The 25,331-nt window shown below is 43.9% G+C and overlaps 1 protein-coding gene across 7 annotated transcripts in view; it reads right to left on the reverse strand.

Annotated features, from left to right (window-relative positions):
- Positions 1 to 25,331, reverse strand: part of ZNRF3 (zinc and ring finger 3) — a 263,602-nt gene that overhangs the window by 99,426 nt on the left and 138,845 nt on the right. Inside the window, exon 1 of one of the 7 annotated variants that reach the window (XM_055251425.2) lies at positions 938 to 1,840. The exons of 5 other annotated variants lie outside the window; for them this stretch is intronic. In XM_055251425.2, coding sequence (XP_055107400.2) covers positions 938 to 1,021 — 84 coding nt within the window. In that variant the 5' untranslated portion in view covers positions 1,022 to 1,840. Of the gene's footprint in view, positions 1 to 665; positions 895 to 937; positions 1,841 to 25,331 lie in introns of those variants that run through there. One more of the 7 variants, XM_055251428.2, reaches the window with a different exon arrangement.

Below are 25,331 nucleotides of genomic sequence, written 5' to 3' on the forward strand. Positions count from 1 at the left end.
CATGACAGAAATCACAACTCAAGATTCTCAAGAGGGCCGGGTGCGGTGGCTCACACCTGTAATCCCAGCACTTTGGGAGGCCGAGGTGGGCGGATCACAAGGTCAGGAGATCAAGACCATCCTGGCAAACGCGGTGAAACCCCGTCTCTATTAAAAAAAAAATACAAAAATTAGCCAGGCGTGGTGGCGGGCGCCTGCAGTCCCAGCTACTAGGGAGGCTGAGGCAGGAGAATGGCGCAAACCCGGGAGGCGGAGCTTGCAGTGAGCCGAGATCGTGCCACTGCACTCCAGCCTGGGCGACAGAGCGAGACTCCGTCTCTAAAAAAAAAGATTCTCAAGAGTTACTGGGAATTACCATATGAAATAGCTACAGTTTCCTGATTTTATTTACAAAAATGGCACTTGTGTATGTTCTACTTAATGTTATTGTGGTAACAATACTTCTAGACACAAGCATGTGCCTTGGTGAATGAGTAACTTCTTAAGCCACAGATGGGCATAATCTTATTTGAAAGAGGTCTTCCCGGGCCAGAGGTTCATCTCCAACCCGAACTAGACTATTCCTCCAGAAAGACAGAAGAAAAGAGAAGGAGGAGAGGAGGGGCAGCAGCTAATGGGCAGTCATAAGGTGTGGCAGTCATAAGGTGTGGTGTTCACCTACCCACCTGGGTTCCACAGCTAAGGGGACACTTCCCACAAAAGGAGCCATGGACTGCTGGGCCAGATGCTCATGCAAGCTGAGCTGCCTGCCTTCTTCCTCCAAGAAAAATGGGCTTGTACTTTCTTGTTTCGAGCTCTAGCTTTGCAACAAAACCAGAATTCTCACCCAAGGCTGCAGGACAAAACTTGAGAAGCAATTCAGCCTTTCCTTGAGAAGGATGAGAGTATGCAAAAGGTTAATTTTCACAAGCACTTGTGATCAGGAGAAATTTCATACCAGAACGGGTGCTCCCTCCCAAGTGACTCCATTCTTCTCTGGTGATGAAGTGAGTCTCATCTTGCCAAGCCTCCAGAGTACCATTTAATCTTTGCTGTAAGACACAAAGACTAAAAGTACCAGATGCAATACATTCGGTTCTGAACAGAGAGTCACTTGTTTACTCTGAGCTAAGAGAGAAGCTGAACTGGGAAGTATGTCTAATGAAGTCTAATGAATCACCTTCCTTGGGTGATTGGTACACAAGGAGGGGAGGAGAACCAAATGAGGCCAGTCATGAGCCTGAGGCTCCTGGTGTCCTCTGCACTCCAAAAGGGCCACTCTTACACCCTCTCTCCGTCAGTAGCAATCATTTCCAGTGTTCAGTCTTTACAACTCATAATTCAGGTCACATCCACTTCCTCCCTCTGAAGTGGGCAGGAGAGTGATTACTGCCCCATGGGATGATAAGGAACCTGGACTCAGGAGGTCATAGACCCAAAGAAACAGTCAGCTGGACCCATGTTCAAAAAGACACTCTAACATCACCCCCCACCTCAGTTAATGCTCTTAATCGCTGTATCATATACCTTTCCCTCCCCTAAAGGAGGGGAGTGAGAGAAAACCAACTGTTTTATCCATCTCCAAATCTATGGATCACTGCTTTATTGCCTGCCCAGTGGACTACTCAAATAGTTGTTGTTAGACCAAGTGGTTACTAAGTTTCAGAAAAGACAAAACTCATTGTTCCCATGAATTGTAACCTCAGCTGTTATTAACAAGTGGACAGAAGAGAAGAGTTATGCTTTTCTTTTGAGAGGGAGTCTCGCTCTGTCGCCCAGGCTGGAATGCAGTGGCGCAATCTCAGCTCACTGCAAACTCCGCCTCCCGGGTTCACACCATTCTCCTGCCTCAGCCTCCTGAGTAGCTGGGACTACAGGCACAAGCCACAATGCCCGGCTAATTTTTTTGTATTTTTAGTAGAGACGGGGTTTCACCGTGTTAGCCAGGATGGTCTCGATCTCCTGACCTTGTGATCCGCCCGCCTCGGCCTCCCCAAGTGCTGGGATTACAGGCGTGAGCCACCGCGCCCGGCAAGAGTTATGCTTTTCAAAGCATCCTTCTTGACTCTTCACTCCCACCAAGTTCTCCAGATCCAAAACGGCACACAACATTTATTTCCCACCCCTAATCACGGTACAGTCTCAAGAAACTTCACTGGATTCAGTGTAATGTCCAAGGTCTCAAAAAGAACAGTCATTGGCCGAGCGTGGTGGCTCACGCCTGTAATTCTGGCACTTTGGGAGGCCGAAAGGCGGGCGGATCACGAGGCCAGGAGTTTGAGACCAGCCTGGCCAACATGGTGAAACCCTGTCTCTACTAAAGATACAAAAAATTAGCTGGGCATGTTGGTGTGCGCCTGTAATCCCAGCTACTTGGGAGGCTGGGGCAGGAGAATTGCTTGAACCTGGGAGGCGGAGGTTGCAGTGAGCCAAGATTATGCCATTGGACTCCAGCCTGGGCAACAGGGCGAGACTCTGTCTCAAAAAAAAAAAAAAAAAAGTCATTATTATCCAATCAGAAAGCAATTTGGAAGTTAAGAAACTCGTTCAGTAAATTTACTGGGCACCCTCTGGGTAACATACATGCATTGTGACAGGTGCTGTGAGTGACACAGTGAAGAGTGAGCCCAAGGATCCAACTGTGGAGTGGTTCTAGATGATAATCCTCAGCTTGGAATTTTGTAACTATGAGTCTTATCTCATAACCAGTGCACCACAGTAAAATCTCAGGACTGCAAAACCCCTCGACAAAGACAGAATGTGAAAAGTACTGTCCTGGCTCAAAACCATAAAACTTAGGGTTGTAACAGACTCAAAGATGCTCTGTGTAAATCTACACTGCTTTGTCATTCTACTTCCAAATGGAGACAGCCTTGAACAAAAAGTCCTGCATTCTGCACAATAGGCATGTTATCTTCTCTAGACTGAATTCAAATCCACCTTCTTAACAAATCAAGATATGCTGGGCCAGCCAAGACTCCTGGTGGCCCTGGACCCCACAATCAGCTGCTTAGACCCCTGTGGCTACATTTTGGGAAAAGAGGCATGCTTATTAGGCCTTATTTTTCTTCCAGAATTGACCCAGGCTGATTCCAAAGCCCTCTGGGACTGTTTATACCCGAGGCATGAGGCAATGGAGCCCCTCCTCGACAGGATGCCCTGCCACACCAAGAGAAGTCTCAAGAAGCAGAAATGCCTCACTCAGTTCTCAGCTCTCTTGCAGATGAAGTCAAAGCAGGAGTAGAGGAAGTCCTCTACACTGACCTGCTTTCAGTAACTAAGTAATTTTTTGCTCAGCTCAAGGTTCAAAAAGGGACAGGGAAACTGTCTTTGTCAGACCAGGTGGCTTCAAAGGACTGAAAGGCAGACCCCCTTCTTTGCAGACAAGTCCCTCTTCCTGTAGGAGAAAAGGCAAAACTAGCTTCTCCAAATTCTCCATGCTGCATTGTCAGTCACAAACACACAAAAAACACCAGCCCTGGACAAGAGAACAGAAGAAGAGTTAGGAGATGCCCTTGATGGGGTTTCATTCAATGCAAAAGGATGCAGCTTTAAAAAAAAAAAAAGGAAATGGAAAAAAAGGCCATTCGGAAAATCTAAAAAATGCCACCAGCATGCCCACCTCACAAGGAAAGCCAGAACTATCCATCACCTTCTCTCCCTTATCCATACTACATGCCTGTCCAGTGCCTTCTATTTCAGGGAAGGCCCCACACATCACATTACTAGCCTACTCCCATCCCAGAAAGCAGCCTGCAATGAGCACACTCCCTCCTTGAAGGCGACATCTGCCAGGCCAGACATCCCTGTCGCCAGCCATCTCTGCAGCACTCAACGTGCTCTAGTGGTGACAGAACCACCTCTCCCTCAACTAGATGAGGCAACTTGCTCCTAGAGGGGATAATCCTCCGCACCCCCACATCCTGTTTGGTTTGTGGGACACCTCAACAGGATGTTAGCGAGGCAAACGAGAAGATGGCTTACTGATGTGGTTTTCTTTTGAGACAAGGTCTCACTCTGTCATCTAGGCCACAGTGCAGTGATGTGAACCTGGCTCACTGCAGCCCAGACCTCCTGGGTTCAAGTGATCGTACCACCTTGGCCTCCCAAGTAGCTGGAATCACAGGCATGAGCCACCATGCCTGGCTTTTTTTTTTTTTTTTTTAATTTTTATAGAGGTAGGGTCTCGCCATGTTGCCCAGGTTGGTCTTGAACTCCTGGGCTCAGGTGATCCTCCCACCTCAGCCTCCCAAAATGTATGGTTTTCCAACGCCTTTAGTAGTAAAAGTCCTTCCCATAATCCAAACCTTAAGCAACACTTCAGTGCGTGAGACCAACCAAAGCACAGCTATGCTGGGTGAAGACGCTGCCCCACAAAACATGATCCAAAAACTATACACCACATCCATGTTTCCCAGAGGGTAGGCCAGGAGTCCACTGCTGATCCACAGAGGCTGCAAGGTGGTACACAGGAGGACTTTTTAAAACAACAAACATTTATTCATTTTAACATGGGTTGGAAAAACATAACTAGCACAAACTCTTGATAATATTTCCTTTAAAAAAATACCATTTTAAAGAGGCTCAGCATGGTGGCTCATCCCCGTAATCCCAGCACTTTGGAAAGCTGAGGAAGGAGGATCATTTGCGTGACCCCAGGAGTTCAAGACCAGCCTGGGCAACACACCAAGCCTCCATCGCTACAAAACATTTTAACAAATTAGCTGGGTGTGGTGGCACATGCCTGTAGACCCAGCTACTCCAGAGAGTGAGGCAGGAGGATCGTTTGAGCCCAGGAGGTCAAAGGTGTAGTGAGCCATGATTGCACCACTGTACTCCAGCCTGGGCGACAGAGCAAGACCTTGTCTCAAATTAAAAAAACACCAAAAATACCATTTTCCACCAAATCCGTGATGCCATCAGCCATTATATCTTTTAGTGGACAAGAAAAATTTAAACCAGGACATTTCATGGATTTTAAGATATTATCCCACAGTGCCCAGCATATGGTGGCTCATACCTGTAATCCCAGCACTGTGGGAGGCCGAGGTGGGATGATCCCTTGAGCCCAGGAATTCAAAGCCAGCCTGGGCAACATGGTGAAACCCTGTCTCTATAAAACATACAAAAGTAAGTTGGGCATGGTGGCATACACCTGTAGTCCCAGCTACTCAGGAGGATTGCTGGAGCCCAGGAGGTAGAGGCTGTGGTGAGCCATGGTCATGGACTGCACTCCAGCCTGGTCAACAGAGTGACTCAAAAAAAAAGACATTCTAATTTCAGAGATGATATACAAAAACAAGAAAAGCATCCAAGAATCAACAAGATAAGTTATTCCTGCTTTTAAAATTGTCACTTTTAAAGAAAAACACTAAATAAATGACTGCTATGGACTGAATTGGGTCTCCCCAAAAGTCATATTTTGAAGGCCTAACTCCCCCAGTATGCACTTGGAGATGGGTGGGGTCTTTGGGAGGTAATTAAGATTAGATAAGGTCCCGAGGGCAGGGCCATCATTATGAGATTAGTACCCTTCTAAGAAGAGATGCCAGAGAGTTTGCGCACTCACTCACACTTTCTTTGCCACAGGAGGACACAGCAAGAAGACAGCTCTGTGAGCCAGGAAGAGGGCCCTCACCAGAACCCGACCATGCTGGCTCCCTGATCTCAGACTTCCAGCATCTAGAACTATGAGAAATAAATGTCTGTTTAACCACACAGTCCATGGTATTTTGTTACAGCAGCCTGTGCTGACCAAGACAATGACTACACAGGTGGCACATAGATATGGCAGAAACTGTGAAGGTCCTAAGAATGAAGAAGTCATGAAAAAAACAACACAGAGTGAGCCATGTGCCAGGCCCTGTCCTAGGTGCTTTATATACATGGAGATATTTAATCTTAAAAACAACCCTATGGTGTGGAACCACAATCGCCCCATTTTCAGAGCAATCAATGTCAGTCAATGGTAGTGGGTGACCTGTCCAACGTCACATACAAATAAGTGCCAAGGTGAAAATTCCAGCCTAGCATAAGGCATGCAGGTCCCAGGTCCCTATTCTGAAGCACAATGCTACCTGGCCTCTCCAGAGGACTCCAGGTAAAACCATGGGAAACTGCCAATATCCAACCACTTCTGATCTACAAAAATGGCAAGGTCATAAGATTCAACCTAATATAAGTACCATTTGTAAAGTGTCTGATTAATGATTGATGCCTAACTGGCCTTAGAGAAATATCCTTTCAGGATATATGGGAACCTTGGTCGTTGGTGGCATGTCACTAAGCTCAGTTGAAAGCTCTGAAACTTGAAAGATTCTAATGTTTAACTAAAGTCCCTTTCATGTTCTTTCCTCATATTCCAGTCTCCAGAGTCAACTGAAGGATAAGAACACTTGCAGGAGAAAGGAGTAAACAGGAGAAACACAAGCACACTCTTTTCCTAAACTTCAGCGTTCGCCTCCAAGCGATTTTAAAGCAACTTAAGAGACAACTAATAATTCTCCAGATTGATCTCTCACAGGCTGTGGCCTCACAACTCTGTCAAGCAGTGGCTGAGGGGCTGGAGGAAAAGCCGTACCTAGAGTTGGCCAAGTACTCCTCAAGATGAATGATCTAGTTTAAAAACATGGAATAACAAGGGTATGGCTAGGATATGTTTTGAAAAGTAATTCCATATTAATGCACCCAAGAAACAGGAACCTTCACCTACCATGCCTTCCCTGCTAGCACCTGCACATAGCACTGCACGATGCCTAGGGCCCTTGACGCCCTGGTCTAATCCACACATTCTAAGATGAATGGGGCCCCTGCAGTTATGCAACATGCTGGCTCCTCCTGCAAGTAAGTAGGGAAATATCTCAGGTTTCTAATAACACTGGGAAGATACCTAAAGAAGATCTGAAGTTAAGCAGAAACTTGATACACACTGTGATCATCACAAAGGCAGGCAAGGGAAAACCTGGATTTTAGAAAAATGCTGCCTTATCCTGAAACTTAACTCAAAAGACCTAATAGTCAAGGACCCTCCATAGGTTAATACTCCTGGCTCTCATACCAGCAGACTCAGATACAGGAACCTCTTTTATTTCTTTGTAACTTCCAAAGCTCATTCTCATTACCTAATATACCTTCATAAACTCCTAATTCCAGAGATGTTCTAAATACATTCGCAAACACATTCTTGTTTTTTAACTGTCAAAGCTCAGCACCAGAAAAAATTAACTCAAGCCAGAAGATTATCTTCATAAACATTATGTTCTTAATAGAAGCAAACTGCTCTTTTCTCTTAAGTAAAATAGAAAATAACGATGCAATACCTTTTATACTTGGCTTTCAAACTGCAAATGGGAACACTTTTCCAAAGTTGCTAATATACAAAAGAACCAAACAAAATGGTTTAAAAAAAAAAAAAAAAAAAAACATGGAAATGAAAAACTTCTCTCTGCTGAAAGAAACTGTTCTTTGTTGATAAAGGGAGGTTCAAACATATTTTAAATATTTTTAAACAAAGGCCTAGCTGATGTCCCTTAATCCAGCCAGCCAGCTCAACTTTCTGTGCAGGCAGCTGCTGCAGTGGAGCGCCCGTCCAGAAGGGAGGGCCAGAGCATTTCCTTAGCGTTCCACATTCCTGGGGGACATGGGACTTAGCAAGGTTAACAGCAATTTTCAACCTCCAATGCAAGTACAACAACAACTTCATAAAAGTTTTACAAGGACATCCTGGCAAGAACCAAACTACCACGAAGAGTAATGTTTTGGGGCCCTGAGCATTCCATCCAGCAGCTCGCTTTTCTTGGCCACTTCTCCTGGCTGTGTGGTGCAAAGCGGCGGTCAGCTGGGAACCCGCAGGAGGGTCCCATGGAGAATCACTTGGAGAAAAGAAAGCCAGATATGCCCATGCTGGCTCAGTGCTCCTTGCTCCATGGGGAAGAGGAGCAAGTGGAGGCCAGCAGGATTTTAATACCTCTCATCAATGCAGGGGAAGAGGTACATGCAAACGGGATGGGAGCAGGTACATGGAGTCGCCTGTCTCTGAGTCCCTAAACCATCTCTATCCATCTTTCCAGAAAACACAGTCCTCAACCTTGCATTCTTCATTAGCGTGAGCAGTCACAGAGCACTGCTCTGAGGAAGAACCTTACATGGCAGGCGCACAGGTCACCCTGGGAGACCAGCCGTGGTGTGACCTGTAGAACAAAGGCCCAAGGTGAGCAAGAGAACCACAGTGCCATGGGAGACAGGAGTCAGCTTTGAGTCGGTATTCACTTCCCAGGGCTGCCTTAACGAAGTACTATAAACTGGGTAAAAAAGAAATTTGTCATCTTGCAGTTGAGACTACAAGTCCAAAATCAAGATGTCAACAGGGTTGATTCCTTATGGGGACTGTGAGGGAATCTGTTCCACACCTCTCGCCTAGCTTCTGGTGGGCTGCTGGCAGTCTTTGGTGTTTCTTGGCTTGTGGAATCATCACCCCAATCACTCCTCCATCTTCACTTGGCACGTTCCTGGTGTGTGTGCATATGTCCAAATTTCCCCTTTTAATAAGGACACCAGTCATATTGGATTAGGGCCCACCCTGACGACCTTAGTTGAACATGATTACCTCCGTAAAGACTCAATCTCAGGCCGGGCGCGGTGGCTCACGCTTGTAATCCCAGCACTTTGGGAGGCCGAGGCGGGCGGATCACGAGGTCAGGAGATCGAGACCATGGTGAAACCCCATCTCTACTAAAAATACAAAAAATTAGCCGGGCGTGGTGGCGGGCGCCTGTAGTCCCAGCTACTTGGAGAGGCTGAGGCAGGAGAATGGCGTGAACCCGGGAGGCGGAGCTTGCAGTGAGCCGAGATCGCGCCACTGCACTCCAGCCTGGGCGACAGAGCGAGACTCTGTCTCAAAAAAAAAAAAAAAAAAAAAAAAAAGACTCAATCTCCAAAAAAGGTCGCATTCTGAGGTGCTGGGAGTTAGGGTTTCAACATATAAATTTGGGGGGACACAGTTCAACCCAGAAGAGGGCCCTTAGGAGAACCACTGGTGGTTGAAAAAGGAAGGGCGCTATAAGAAGATATTAGCATTTTCATTCTTCAGCATCTCTTTCACACTAAATAACTGCAGAAGCCAAAAGTCTGTAATACCACAATAAAGGAATAAGTTAAATGAATAATTTTTTTAAGTGGGTAGAAAGATGTGGGAGAGAGAAACACAGGCAAGGTGCCATCACAGGGGGAAACAAGGAAAAATGAGGTGTAAAATGATACATTCATAGACTGTTTTGGCAGAGGCCTGTTGCCAGTAGCTATACAGTAGACTCTCAGAGTTTGGCAAGATATAAAAGAGGACAAGGCGCAAAATACATTAATGGCCCAGCTACGGCTTTAGATGGAGTCATAATTGGCTGGGTAACTGGGCTCACCTTACAATTCCATGAACTGCTAAGTTGGAGTCTCATGCCATTCAGTAAGGATTTACATGGCAAGAATCAGGTCATTGCCAGCCACTGGCCTGGGCCTGAACTAGACATCAGTCAAGGGTTCTAAGTATAAGGAGTATCCTCAGAAACAGAGATATGGAGCAAGACCCTATAGAGCCACTGTCTTTTTAAAACTCAAAACATGAAATAAGGGAAACAGCACATTTGCCAAGGTAGGTGGTGAAGAGGTGCTTTTCTTGTTAGAAAGAAAAGGAAAGGAAGAAGAAAATGAGGAAGTAATTTTCAAAGGAGTCTCAGTGGTTAGTGCTTTGCGATTTTGCATATTGCTAAAGACTGGAAAGAACAACACAACAAGGTACACAACACTGTACACATTTTGCTGCTATCACCATGCAAGTTTATGCTACCAGTCTCAGATAACAGAGAAGCAAGCACCTTCAAAACAATTTTATCCCCATTTCAATTTAAATGCTGTCTAGCCCAGTGGTTCTCATCCCATCTGCAAGCCCAGGGCAGGGGGCGGTGGGTGGAGGTTTGTCCTTCAACCTTTTCAGGTAATCTGTGAGGGCAAAACCATTTTTGTAATAACACAAAGACATTATTAGCCTTTTACAGTCTGCTGACATTTGCACTGATTCATGTACAAAAGCAGTGGTGGGAAAAACTGTTGCAAGAATTACAGCAGTGACACCAAACTGCACTCTTGATCATTGTATATTTGGAATTGAAATAAAAGTTTCCTTAAGAATGTTGATGAAGCAATGCAGATGAAGCAATAAAAACTATTAACTTTATTAAATCTCAACCCTTGAGTACGTTTAAAAAAAATACTCTGTGTGACCAAATGGTTAAATACGCATAAAGCACTTCTGCTGCATACCAAAGCACAATGGTTGCCTCAAGACAAAATACTTGTGTGATTGCTAGCTGTAAGCCAAACTAGTCAATTTTCTTCACGGAACACCATTTTTACTTAAACGAGTAACTGACCTTAAAGTACAGTTATATAGATGAGTGCAGGGAAGGCATTTTCTCAAAAAGGAATGAAATGAGCCCATCACTTCAAGGAAACAATTGATAATATTTTTTGCCAGTGATAAAATTTGAACTCTCGAGCAAAAATTAAAATTTTGGAAACTTTGTATCTACCACTATGAGTCTGATGGAATCCTGATACTTAGAGACTTTTCTATTGGGAACAAATGTGAATTTTTGGCCAGGCGTGGTGGTGCACACTTAATCCCAGCACTTTGTGGGGCCGAGGTGGAAAGATTGCTTGAGCTCAGGAGTTTTGAGACCAGCCTGGGCAACATGGTGAAACCTCATCAGTACAAAAATAAAAATAAAAAAATTTAGCTGGTCACAGTGGCATGCAGCTATAGCCCTAGACACTTGGAGGCTGAGGTGGAAGGCTCACTTGAGCCGAGGAGGTAGAGGCTGCAGTGAGCCTAGCTCATGCCACTGCCCTCCAGCCTGGGCAACAGAGTCAGACCCTGACTCAAAAATAAATAAATAGGCTGGGTGCTGTGGCTCACACCTGTAATCCCAGCACTTTGGGAAGCCGAGGCGGATGGATCACCTGAGGTTGGGAGTTTGAGACCAGCCTGACCAACATGGTGAAACCCGTCTCTACTAAAAATACAAAATTAGCCAGGCGTGGTGGCGCGTGCCTGTAATTCCAGCTACTCATGAGGGTGAGGCAAGAGAATTGCTTGAATCCGGAAGGCAGAGGTTGCAGTGAGCCGAGACCACGCCACTGCACTCCAGCCTGGGCAATAGGAGCGAAACTCCATCTCAAAAATAATTAATTAAATATGAATTTTTAAGTACTGTATAATGAAATATGTTAGTATTTGGAAGAGCTACATGACTAAGCGAATCAATATTTTCTAAATGACCAATGCATGAGATGGTAATACAAAATCATTCATTAGTAAAAGATCCATTCAAAATGCAACAGAGACCAACAGATTTCAAAGTGAAGGAGTAGGAATAGTTCATTGACATGGTTTCAGATTCTACATTGCAACTAATCTTTCAGAAACTACCTCTTGTCCAGTTTAGATACAGTATCAAAGAATACTCATAATTACTAATATCTTAACAGGCTATAAAATACTCCTCCCTTTTCCAACTACATATCTGTGTAAGGCTAGATTTTCTTAATTATACTTCAACCAAAGCATATTGCAACAGACTAGGTACAGAAATGGATGCAAGAATCCAACTGTCTTACTAGGCCAGGCATTAAAGAGATTTGCAAATATATAAAACAAGGCCATTTTTCTCACTATATTTTCTAAAACAAAAAGATATTTTTGGCCAGGCGTGCTGGGCCAACACCTGTAATCCCAGCACTTTGGGAGGCCAAGGCGGAAGAATCACTTGAAGCCAAGAGTTCGAGACCAGCCTAGGCAGCAAAGCAAGACTCGGTCTCTACATAAATTTTTTTTAAATAGCCAGACATGGTGGCACATGCCTGTGGTCCCAGCTACTTGGGAGGTTGAGGCAGGAGGATCACTTGAGACCAGGAATTCAAGGCTGCATGGAGCTATGATTGTGCCACTGCACTCCAGTCTAGGCGACAGAGCAAGACCACATCTTTTTTTAAAAAAATTTCTTTTAAATAAAAAATGTTATTTGTAGCCAGGCGCAGTGGCTCACGCCTGTAATCCCAGCACTTTGGGAGGCCAAGGTGGGTGGATCACAAGGTCAAGAGATTGAGACCATCCTGACCAACATGGTGAAACCTCGTCCCTACTAAAAATACAAAAATTAGCTGGGTGTGGTGGCGCACGCCTGTAGTCCCAGCTACTTGGTAGGCTGAGGCAGGAGGATCGCTTGGACCCAGGAGGTGGGGATTGCAGTGAGTCGAGATTGCTCCACTGCACTCCAACCTGGCAACAGAGCAAGACTCCGTCTCAAAAAAAAAAAAAAAGTTATTTTTGTTAACATGTAATGTGTTTTTAACCATTCTTAAATGAATTTTAAATGTTCAATTCTAACTTCTCAGATGGTAAATCTCTTTGCGATCCAACACTTTAAAAGTGTAACTAAACTTATGATTCAATAATAAAATGAGTAACCCAATAGAAATGGACAAATGATCTAAACAGGCATTTCTCCAAAGAAGGTATATGAATAGCCAATAAGTACATGAAAAGATGCTCAACATCATTAGGCATGAGGGAAGTGCAAACCAAAACCACAATGAGATATCACTTCATACCCACTAATATAGGGTGGCCATAATAAAAAGAATATAAATAATAACAAGTATTAGAGAGGGTATGGAGAAATTAGAATCCTTATACATTACTGACAGGAAATGTAAAATGGTATAGATATGTTGGAAAACAGTCTGGCAATTCCTCAAGACATGAAATATAGAGTGGCAAATATGACCCAGCAATTCCACTCCTAAGTATATACCCAAAAGAAATGAAAACATGTCCATAACTTGTACATGAACATTCATAGCAGCATTGTTCATAATAAACAGAGTGAAAACAACCCAAATGCCTAGTGACTGAAGAGTGGATACATAAAATGTGGTATATCCACACAATGAAATACTACTCAGTAATACATGGCTGATAGCAAGTTATCAGTGGAAGAAAATTCTATCTACCTGTGCATTCCCATATGTGCTTATTTAAAGGATTCAAAATAAAGTGTTAAAAGACTAAACCATCTTAAGAGAACCAACTCTACCCTCACTAGTCTCTCCCAAGTGATGAGCCCAATAGAAGTGCAGCATTCTAGTTTTACCCATATTCCAACATTTTGAACTACCCTCTCAATACCTGCCCAGGATATGGCTGCTATATTTCTCTTCTCCCCATTCTTACAGGTTTCCCAAGCAATTGTTGACAGTGAAGGCTGAGGAAGCATAAGGCCTGTTAGCTTGTGATTTCATAGCTACTCACCTCCTCATTCAACCAACCTCATAGTCAAGTACTCCTCAACAGAGACCATAGATCTTTCAAGTATCAACAGCCATCACCAGCTACTGCCAGACACAAATGAAACCCACTCCCCAGTCCCCAGAACACTCTCCTCCGACGCTGATGCTCCTAGACAACCTGTTCATAGAACCATCATCTGCTAACACTTCTCATTCTTCCCAAATTGCAAACATTTCCAAATAAAGACGGCATCCATAACTAGTGATTTCAACCACTATCAAACAGAAAGCTCCCAAGTCCCTTGCCATTCGTCCATATTTAGTAAATGGACGGTCTACCTGGACTTTCTCATAAACAACCAGTCCAAACACCAATTCCCAAATACTAGTAAGTCATTTTGAAGTCAGGCATCATTACATGATTACAGAAGGCTGACATTATTGTGCTGAGTTCCTGCTAAGTGATATAACTTCCTTCAGATAACACTGCAACTTAAAACCCCAAAGCCATCTCTCACACAAAGAGAAAAGGGGGCTTTAATTTTAAAAAGCACAAACCCACAAACACGTTCTAAAAACAAGAAGAAACACAGAGAAAAGGCATTGTCTTGGTTCATCTATTAAGTCCTTAGCTTTAGACAAAATATTCTCAAAATAATTTTCAGGGGGTGAAGAGTCAATTAAAACAAAAGTTTTCTCAACTTATGAAACTACAGGCTGGGGTGTCCCTTATCCAAAATGCTTGGGACCAAAAGTGTTAGATTTCAAATTTTTTTCAGATTCTCAAATATTTGCATTATACTGACCAGTTGAGCATCCCTAATCTGAACATCTGAAATGCTCCAATAAGCATTGCCTTTGAGCATCATGTCAGCACTCAAACAGTTTCAGATTTTGAAGCATTTCAGATTTCAGATTTTCAGATTAAGGATACACAATCTGTGATACCTGACCACTGAAGAACTTGGAATATGAAGAAAATGAAAGCACTAAAAATCCCATTACCAAAGAGACAGATTGGGGATAGAATTTCATTCTTTTTCTGTGTATGCCACACAATTCTTCTTTTTTAAAATAGAGATGGCGCTGGGCACGGTGGCTCATGCCTGTAATCCCAGCACTTCAGGAGGCCGAGGTGGGCAGATCACGAGGTCAAGAGATTGAGACCATCCTGGCCAACATGGTGAAACCCCGTCTCTACTAAAAGTACAAAAATTAGCTCGGCGTGGTGGTGTCCGCCTGTAGTCCCAGCTACTCGGGAGGCTGAGGCAGAAGAATCGCTTAAACTCGAGAGGTGGAGGTTGCAATGAGCCAAGATCGCGCCACTGCACTCCAGCCTGGTGACAGAGCGAGACTCCGTCTTTTTAAAAAAAAAAAAAAAAAATTGAGACAGGTTTTGCCATGTTGCCCAGGCTGGTCTTGAACTCCTGGGCTCAAGCCATTCACCCTCCTTGGCCTCTCAAAGTGCTGGGATTACAGGTGTGAGCCACTGTGCCCGGTCCTTCTTTTTAAATTACGATCATTGCTTAATATTCTGCTTTTTTCACTTATAAGCATTTTCCCCTGACATTAAGTATTCTCAAACAATCTAGATGTCTGCACAGTACTCTACTATAAGAGCCAAAGTATTATCATTTAGCTAGCCCTTTATTGTTAGATATTGTTAGTAATTTTCCATTACAAATAACATGTTAGTGAACATCCTTACCTGTAAGTCTTGAGATACACACCTTTGACTTTTTTTTTTCTTTTTTTTTTGAGACAGGGTCTCATTCTGTTGCCAGCTGGTCTTGAGCTCTTGGGCTCAAGTGATCCACCCACCTCAGCCTCCCAAAATGCTGGGATTACAGGCATAAGCCACCACACGCAGCCCATCTTCAACTTTTTTTAAGGATAAACTCCTAGAAGAAAAACTGTTGAGTCAAGGAGTATGAGTATTATTATTATTATCTTATCTATTTATTTTTTTGGAGACGGGAGTCTCACTCTGTTGCCCAGGCTGGGGTGCAGTGGCATGATCTTGACTCACTGCAACCTCAGCCTCTTGGGTTCAAGCAATTCTTCTGCCTCAGCCTCCAGAGTAGCTGGGACTACAGGTGCATGCCACCAAACCCAGCTAATTTTTTGTTTTTTTTGTTTTTTTTTTGAGATGGAGTCTCACTCTGTCACCCAGGCTGGAGTGCAATGGCATAATCTTGGCTCACTGCAACCTCTGCCTCCTGGGTTCAAGCGATTCTCCTTCCTCAGCCTCCTGAGTAGCTGGGACTACAGACGTGTGCCACCACACCCAGCTAATTTTTATATTTTTAGTAGAGACAGGGTTTTGCCATGTTGGCCAGGCTGGTCTTGAACTCCTGACCTTAGATGATCCACCAGCCTCGGCCTCCCAGAGTGCTGGGATTACAGGCATGAGCCACCGCGCCCGGCATTTTTCGTATTTTCAGTAGAGATGGCGTTTCACTGTGTTAGCCAGGATGGTCTCAATCTCCTGACCTCGTGATCCGCCTGCCTCAGCCTCCCAAAGTGCTAAGATTACAGGTGTGAGCCACTGCACCCAGCCAAAGTAGTAAGTTTATATAATGAAATCTTTAAGTAGCTCTCCTCTAAACTGTGAAAACTTAGAAAAAAATGTTCCCCCAAAGACTGTATAATCAAACAAAACAAAGTGCTGGGATTACAGGTGTGAGCCACTGCACCCAGCCGGGGTATGTGTATTTTTAAGACTCTTGATACATTGTACTGCTACAAGCAACCCTTCCCACCAGCAGTGTGTAAGTATCTATTTTCTTGTATCTTTTTATAAAAATGATTGCTAATTTTATTTTAGACTCTCCTCTTTGGGTAGCTTTAAAAATGGCTTTTTTTCCTTTTTGGCCTTAATCCAGGGTTCTTTTGGAATTCTTGCTGTCCCACAATGTCCTTGTCCCTACTTTGTCAAAGGCAAATCCACCGAGCTAAACAGAAATGCACAAACTAGTTACACACGGAACATCATAAGCTGTCCATGCAGAATAAGGGCCACATGTCCAGGAATACTGCTACTCTAAATAAAACAAAAACTTAATGCTTTGGGAGAAAATAAATGTGTTAAAATGTGTGGAGATTTAGGTAATTTGGCAATTCTCAGAGCTCAGATTACACCAGGAAACAAGTTTAGTGCCAACACACAAACACTTGGAAAGTGTAAAGAGGAACAAATGGCACCCCTCCCCCCTCCTATGTGTGTTAATCACATTATAATAAAAATGAGAAGTAAATCAAGTAGCTTCAGTAACCACCACAGCATCTACTTCAAAATTAGCTCACAACTAGGACAACCCTATGAACTTAAAACTGTTTGATTCGGCACAAATATCCCTGCCACACATAAACACACATGTACCCTCTCCAAACCTCATATTTTAGAGAGAGAAAACACAGGCTGAGGGACGCTGGGAACCCTAAAAGAAATGTGCTAACAGCAGGCCTCTACCCCCAGCCTGGTAAATCTCTCATCTATAATCCAACATGAGAGACAACAGGCAAACAGCAAGAGGTCATCGTCAAAGGATCGGTTGCTAAGGGAAGCAAGTGTAGAGGCAGCAAGCATGTCCCCATCAAAGTCCAGCAGCTACAGAAGAACCACAAAGGTACAGCTCCCTTCAGACCAGAGCAAGAATGGGGTGGGGGGAGGCACTGGGGGAGGACCCCCAGGGGAGGGGAGACAGAAGGAGGAGGAGGGACGGAGAGAAAAACATCAGACCAGCAGCAGCTGCCCAGTGGAACATAAAACCTGGTAGTTTTGCACTGTTCAACAAGGGGGAAATAGGGTAAAGAAGAAATACTTAAAATAGCATTTTCTGAACATACCTTTTAAGTGCTAGTCAAATCTTTCAACATACCTGCAAGATGGTCAGATAAAGCCCACAGCTCTGGAAATAGCAGCCATTAGTGATAAAAGGGGAAAGTACCAGCTTTAAGGACATCTTAGTATGCATACGATCCTGTCTCGGTAAAACAAATCTCTAAATCCTTAGTCCAAAATGTCTACATCCCAAGAGGGTAACACCAATCACACAGAAGAGGGGACTTATCACTGGTTCACAGAATCTAAATAGGGGAATCTGAGGGCATCTCTTAATTTGAGTAGAAGCTGCTCTCATTTTTCCAGTTGAAAGACACACGCGTCAATAGTTTGCAGCTCTTAAGTGGACACCTCAAACAGTCTCTTTCACATCTGAGATCTCCAACCTCAGACGTAGCACGGACCCCTAAGAATCATACAGGATTCCAGGGTAAGAGACCGCTAGAGAATCAAATTCCATTCTCTTGCTCTGGAGAAAGATCTTGGGATACACTAAGAGACTTGCCCGAGGTCACTCAGCTCACCTGGAGCCCAGGTAGTCTCCCAACTCCCAGGCCAAAGTTCTTTCTACTGACAAGCTACAATTATGAAGATCTAGGGACAAGAAGGAAAGGGGCTAAAAGCTTGCATTCGTCACTTAGTTTCTGGTTGCTACCAAGGCTTGATGTGCTATATGAAAGTGCCAGGTCTTTTTTCTTGTCCAAAAAAAGAACAGTCCGCCTGTTGGTTTTAGTAGGTTTTCAGAGAAGTCAGGCTATCGGGCAGGTGGGCACATCTGTACAGCCTCATCCAGGCTCTCTGCGTCGGCATCGCGACACATCACATAGCTTCAGACAAGCTTTGTTGAAAAACTTTCAGATCCTCAAAGAAAGCATGATTTGCTCAAAATTATTTCCTAAAACAGGTGAGAGGTTCACATGGCTAGAGGTACCCATTTGGCTTCAGGCCTGAAACTGCATCAAAGAACCACATCCCATGTGCAGGACAAAACTACAATGGTACCAGAAATTTCTTCCAGCCTAAACCTCAGAAGTCGAAGACTTATGCAGTCTGGTTTGTTTTTGTTGTTGTTGTTTTGTTTTGTTTTTGAGACAGAGTTTAGCTCTTGTTGCCCAGGCTGGAGTGCAATGGCACGATCTCTGCTCACTGCGACCTCCGCCTCCCGGATTCAAGAGATTCTCCCACCTCAGCCTCCCGAGTAGCTGGGATTACAGGCATGTGCCACCATGCCCAGCTAATTTTTGTATTTTTAGTAGAGACAGGCTTTCACCATGTTGGTCACTTGAGGACTGCGGGCCTCAAGTGACACACCCGCCTCAGCCTCTCAAAGTGCTGGGATTATAGGTGTGAGCCATGGTGCCCAGTCGAGCAGTCTGTTTTTAATCAATGGATCTGTCTTCACCATATTTTGCAGATATAAAACATCCCAGGTTAGAAACAAAAATAAAACAACATTTTACTGGCTCTTCAATAGGCCAAGATTTTATCTATATTTGTCCTCAGCCAAGTGGAAAAGAGAAAAGAAAAACGAGAAATTTTAAAAAATAAAAGTAATAAAGTCATGTTATCAGTTTGGCAAGCTTAGAATTTTGCATATGTAGGATTTTAGTAGTGACAATTAGGGTGAAGCTGAAATTGAATTTCTAAAATGAAAAATAAATAAATTAGTTAAATTAATTAAGACCAAAAACCGGGCCGGGCGCGGTGGCTCACGCTTGTAATCCCAGCACTTTGGGAGGCCGAGGCGGGCGGATCACGAGGTCAGGAGATCGAGACCACGGTGAAACCCCGTCTCTACCAAAAATACAAAAAAATTAGCCGGGCGTGGTGGCGGGCGCCTGTAGTCCCAGCTACTCAGAGAGGCTGAGGCAGGAGAATGGCGTGAACCCAGGAGGCAGAGCTTGCAGTGAGCCGAGATCGCGCCACTGCACTCCAGCCTGGGTGACAGAGCAAGACTCCGTCTCAAAAAAAAAAAAAAAAAAAAAAAAAAAAAAGACCAAAAACCTCCTCTGAATTCAAATCAATAAAAATATAAATTTGCACTACTCCAGATGGCTTACAGCCACGCATCTAATAAACAAGCAGGTGCACCCAGGCACATGCAAAGGACTCTTGATTTCCCTCCCTGGCTGCTACCACCACCACCGGCATCTAAGCCAACCATTTTTGCAGTGATAGGATCTCCAAGTCCCCTACCCTACTCTTCTCATTTTAATGCCAGAGGAAAATAAAAGTATGAGGAGAGATGTAGGTGCTTATTTACATGAAGAAAGATTTCCTGAAGCCCTTTTGCTTCTGTCACTAAACATGCTAGAGAACTGAAGTCCAAAAAGGGAGAGGAAAAAAAAAGGGAATCAGGAGGGTGATCAAAGTGCTCAAAATGGAACAATGGTCCATGAAATGAACAACCTCCATGAAATAAATTTCTGTAACATTTGGTCATTTTATAAATTTTTTTCTGGGTGGGGGGCTGAAACCATCAGGCTTCTGGCTGCAATGGTAAATTATGGAGGAGAGTAAATCCCTACTGGTTCGTCTCTTTTACAGTTCACACCCAGAAATTAATTTTAAAAGATCCAACCCAACCCCCTACCCAAAGAATCAGACTCACTCCTGCCCTTTGAACCTTCTGAAGGCCGAGGAGGAAGACCTCCGTGGCCCCAGGTCAGGCGCTGCAGCCTCTGAAGGGGAGGGCAAGAGCCTCTCAATGACCAGATTAAGTGTGAATGGAGGAAGAACCTGTGATTAAGTTTTCTAAATCGTTGGCTCTCTTAAGAGGGAGGAATCTCCTATTTAAGAAAAAAAAAAAAAAAAGGGCAGAAACATAGTGTGGCTCTGTAACTGCCCTCCAAAAAGAATCCTGCCCCCCAAAAAGAATCCTGCCCCCCAAAAAGAATCCTGCTCTTCAAATCTAGGAGAGTGGATTTTCACATACTCTAACAAGTTTGGCTGATTTTCCAGAAGGAGAAAAAAATAACACTGCCATACCTCTCAAGATTACTATTTAGACAGTTCAGGTTGACATGGAACATGTTTTAACTACCAATCTTTCTAGGACAAACTCAGAAACTTATCCAAGCCATTACACAGCAAAGAAACTAGTCTTTCCCTTAATTCATTTAGCCTTGTCTTCAACCAAAACTTCTTTACAGTATTATTCCAATTTCACTGGCCCAGAATCCCTGCCAGAATGCTCTCTCCTCTAAGCACGAGCAGGAAAGGAAAAGAACGGGCAGCATTTTCTCTAACCTGTGGCAGTCTGGTGAGAATTGCCCCGGCTACACAAGACATAGGCCTGCTGAGGTTTTGTTCTGCTTTTCTAAGTTGGGGGAAAATATCAACATAAATCTTTCCTCCCAGTGAAAGACCTGAGGATTAAGTTAATTCATAATGAGGACTACTCATATATCAAGATATAATTCATTAAAAATCTTTTTGAATAAAATGTTCAATGGCCCTTCTATGTTAAAACTCAAGTTTGGGTGTCAAAGGCTAATGTCTAAAAAAACAGTGGGGGAAGCATGGCTGCAGAGGTGAAAAAAACTCTTCAAAAACCGTAACATGTAAGCTCCACCTGACTTGGGGTGTAGGATGTGAGCCCTTTCTACAGCATTAAACTGCAGGGGACACAAGAATGAAAGGTGGCTGGGCGCGGTGGCTCACGCTTGTAATCTCAGCACTTTGGGAGGCCGAGGCGGGCAGATCACGAGGTCAGGAGATCGAGACCACGGTGAAACCCCGTCTCTACTAAAAATACAAAAAGTTAGCCGGGCATGGTGGCGGGCGCCTGCAGTCCCAGCTACTCCGAGGGGCTGAGGCAGGAGAACGGCATGAACCCGGGAGGCGGAGCTTGCAGTGAGCCGAGATTGCACCACTGCACTCCAGCCTGGGTGACAGAGCGAGACTCCGTCTCAAAAAAAAAAAAAAAAAAAAAAAAAGAAAGGCACAGATTCTGCCCTCCAAGAAACTGTAGTTGCAGAGGAGAGATGGCACAAACAGGATAACATGTAAATGGGAGTGAGGCCCATTAAGAGAATGCTCTGAGGATGCAAAGACTGAGGGCACAAGGGATTCAGGGAGGGCTTCAGGATTTGGTCTTACAGATTAAAGACTGGGGGATATGGTTCGTTCCTTGTTTCTATCTGGAACTTTCCAAGGACTTTTAAAGGCAGGTTTCAACTCAGCAACTGATGTGGCAGAGATTATACATTTATGCTAAATATACTAAACACATTATATGTACATATTTACTAAGCACAACAATAGCTAGTTCTTATATGTATTTATTTAATCTTAACCCTAACAACCATATGAAGTATATTTTGAGGGTTTTTTTTTTGTTCTTTTTTTGAGATAGAGCCTCACTCTGTTGCCCAGGCTGGAGTGGAGTGGCACAATCTTGGCTCACTGCTACCTCTGCCTCCCAGGTTCAAGAGATTATCCTGCCTCAGCCTCCCAAGTAGCTGAGATTACAGGCACATACCACTATCCCAGCTAATTTTGGTATTTTTAGCATAGACGGAGTTTTGCCATGTTGGCCAGGCTGGTCTCAGACTCCTGGCCTCAAGCAATCTGCTAGCCTTGGCCTCCCAAAGTGCTGGGATTACAGGCATGAGCCAGCGTGCCTGGCCTATTTTGAGATATTCATAACAAAAACTCAGAGAGGTTAAATGCCTTATCTAGAATCACACAGCTAAACAGTAATATTCAGAATTAGAACTCGGGTCTGATTGCCAAATCTGATGCTCTACTTCCATCTGTTCTGCCATGGTTCCAAGCACATGCCTTACTTCTAGTGGATTTTTTAAGGTATCCGAAACCCATCTTACATCTTACAACTTACAAACTCTAATGTAATACTTATCACATAATAATTTGTTTTATATATACATCTCCCCTCAGCTATAAGACTGTGAGTTCCCTAAGCATATCCTTCACCTTCATATTCTGGCACTAGGTGTGGCACACAGGAAGACTCCATAAACTAAGCAATGTGCACCCTAAGCTGAACAGCTCATGTCACCCAACACACCAGAGACAGCCTGCTTCAGCTAGAAAGTCGTCAAAAGTTTTTGCTCACTTAACCTCCTTGACCCTCAGTTTCCTCATTTGTTAACAGGGATAATGATACCTATGTTGTAAGACTGTTTTGATAACTGGGTTAGATAATACATGCTAAGTGCTTGGCAGTGCCTAGAATACGCTAAGTACTCCACAAAGGAGGGCAAATAATCTCTAACCTCCAATTTAAGATAAAAGGGAGGTGTGCCAGACCTCACCTTTAATCTGCTAGATTAAAATAGATAAGATATATTTTAAAAGGGTGTAAAACAATGTGTTGTCCATTAAAAATAATGGTGCAGATCTAGGTATACTGAAAAAAAAAAAAACTTTCAAGACATATTTAAATGAAAAAAAGCATGTCCCAAAATAAGATGGATGGGTGTGTGTGCATAATTACATGTGTATATAAATATATAAAAAATACTCTGAAATATATAGGAAGTGGGATGGTAGGAGTGAAGAGGCTGTCATTACGTATTTCTGATATTTGAATCCTATGAAAATACGTTTATGTATTTTCAATAAAAGCAGTAACAACGTGGAGTTTAGTTAACAGTAATGTATCAATGTTGGCTCCTTTGTTCTGACAAATGTTCCATAATAGTGTAAGATATTAACAGTAAGAGAAACTGGGTGCTGGGTATACAGGAGCCCTCCGTTCTATCTTTGCAACTTTTCCACAAATCTAAAACTATTCCAAAAGAAAGAAGGTTGTTTTTTTAAAAAGCAACGCTATGTACAGCACAAAACTATCATTGTTTTTAAAAATATGTCCATATATGTATGAATATATTCATTATACCCTAAAATGTTAACAGTGGTTCTCTCCTGAGTGGTAAGACTGAAGATAATGTTCATTTCCTTGTACCTTCTAGATCAGTGGTTCTCAAAGGGTGGTTGCCAAGTCAGCTACAGTAGCAGCAGCATCTGGGAATTTGTTAGAAATGCGAATTCTCAGGCCCCACCCCAAAGCTACTGATCAGACACTCTAGAGGTGGGGCCAGATGATTCTGATAGATGCAAGTTTGAGAACACGGTTCTAGATCACAGAAACTGGTTTTGTAACAAGTGCCACTTTTATAGTCACAATAATAGAACAATGAAACTTGAAAAAGGGGTCAGTATGTTGATGGATGAACAGCATTTTAAGAGCCGACACATGCCCAAACACATGTGCACCAGGAGGCAGGCGCAGTCTAGTTCAAGCTCACACTGACCTGTTTTGTCCAGTCCCCAGCACCAGCTACCACTAAAGCCAGCTTCCATAGGGACCTCTAGGATCCCTACAGTGATAAATCTCAGACAAACAAGTCTGGCATGAGTTTTTTTTTCTTTTCTTTTGTTAAAAAAAAAATATATATATATATATATTTATATATATAGTAAGAGAGAAGTAGGTTGGCAGCAGATTACCGTCTTCATCTTCAAATGCATGGCCTCCAGTCTCAATTTTATAATAACAGCACCAGCCAGGGCATGACAACTAAGAGTTTAAAAGATAGAGACTCATCTGCACAATTTAAAAAGAATCCTAAACCTGTATGCAGTAGCAGCTCAGATCAATGAGGTGTCATGTTAAGTTACAAGCCCTGGCTTTGGGATGGCCGCTCAATGCCCTTCTTTGATCCTGTTCCATGGTCCAGGTAGATTTATAATCCCCAGCTGGCTTCTTCCCCTCCTACTACATTCTGAGACTCTTTGGACAGTGCAGGACTCCAGCTACTATAGAAGACACCTAGAATTTTTATTTCAGCTCTACTCTCAGAAGCAGTCGAGGAACTGTTTTTGTCTATTAGCAAAACTATGAAAGCCATGGTAAAGAAAAGCACAGAAATCCAACCTTAAAAAAAGAATCACTTTAGAGCCACTTAATTTTTTTCTACTCTGTGGATGAAAAAACCAAGGTAGGCTGGAGTACAGCAAATATAAACTGATCAGAAGTAACCCACCCACCACCAAGTAGCTACTCAGGGCACTTCCTGGGCCCAGGAAGCAGGGGCCACAATCCCAGGTGCTCCCAGGAGCCTGCTGCTCTGCCAGGGCATCCAGCAGAGTGGACCTCAGGATCCCAGGAGAGGTACCGGGGCACTAGGTGCTGCAAGGAGTCAGGGTTGCCTGCTGATGTACTCCTGGGCAGGGGACACACCTTGTCAAGACAGGAGACCACACAGGGTGGAATGCTGGGTGGGCATGATGGCTACGACACCTAGGCTGAATAGGTAGAGATGAGAGATGGACCAAGCTGGAAAAGTGGCCAGGGCTCTGGCTCTGGGGCATGGCTGAGTCAGGTCAGAACTCTCAGCCAGAGAGGATTAGGAGAATAAAACTAGAGTGCAGAGAGGAGACCATTTTCCCTGATCAGGGACCTATGGCTGAAAGAGCTTTGCAAGATGGGAGCACCGTAAGTGGAGATTCACAATAAAAGCCCCAAGGTGAAACAAAACTATGGCGGTTGGGAGGGAGTGACCAACTGACTCAGAGAAACCTGTGCCAAGGAGAACATGGAGAGCTTAGTTTCCTAAATTACCTTGACTATGTTCACTCTGTACCCCGAACTCCTCTCACATCACAGAGGGCACCAGAAGAGCCTGCCAGAGGGGTTCAATACGCCCTGGTGGTGATGGATGGGAAGTACAGGCAACACTTCTTGAAGCAAATGCATCATCTACTCACCTCTCCCCATCCTCTGGGTTAGTGGGATGGTTGGGAATTCGGGTGGGGGAGTCATTTTGAAGACCCTAAGAGAATACCTTGCTGCTGGGGAAAGTGATCCTACATCAGATTTAAGAAAATGGATTCTATCATAAAGCACAGTGAGAGAATTGTAAAGAATCATTTTCTGCAGCCAATAAAGGGTGGAACTGAATAAATCTAAGAGGAGATGGGAGGAGGCAGCAGGCTGATCCGAGATGGCTGGCCAGATCTGCGTCAGGGATGTTGGTGTGGGCACTCTACCCACACATTACTTCAACAGAGACAGGCCAGCCTCCAAGTGCACAAAGACAGCAGTCTTGACCCCAAGGAGTGGGGCCTAGTGAGGATATTTCAGGCAAAGAACCCGGAATGAGAGAAATGAACTAAGGACATGGGCAGAACACCCAGAAAG

Source organism: Symphalangus syndactylus, chromosome 18, assembly GCF_028878055.3.
Source record: "Symphalangus syndactylus isolate Jambi chromosome 18, NHGRI_mSymSyn1-v2.1_pri, whole genome shotgun sequence".
In the NCBI taxonomy this organism is placed as follows: Eukaryota; Metazoa; Chordata; class Mammalia; order Primates; family Hylobatidae; genus Symphalangus; species Symphalangus syndactylus.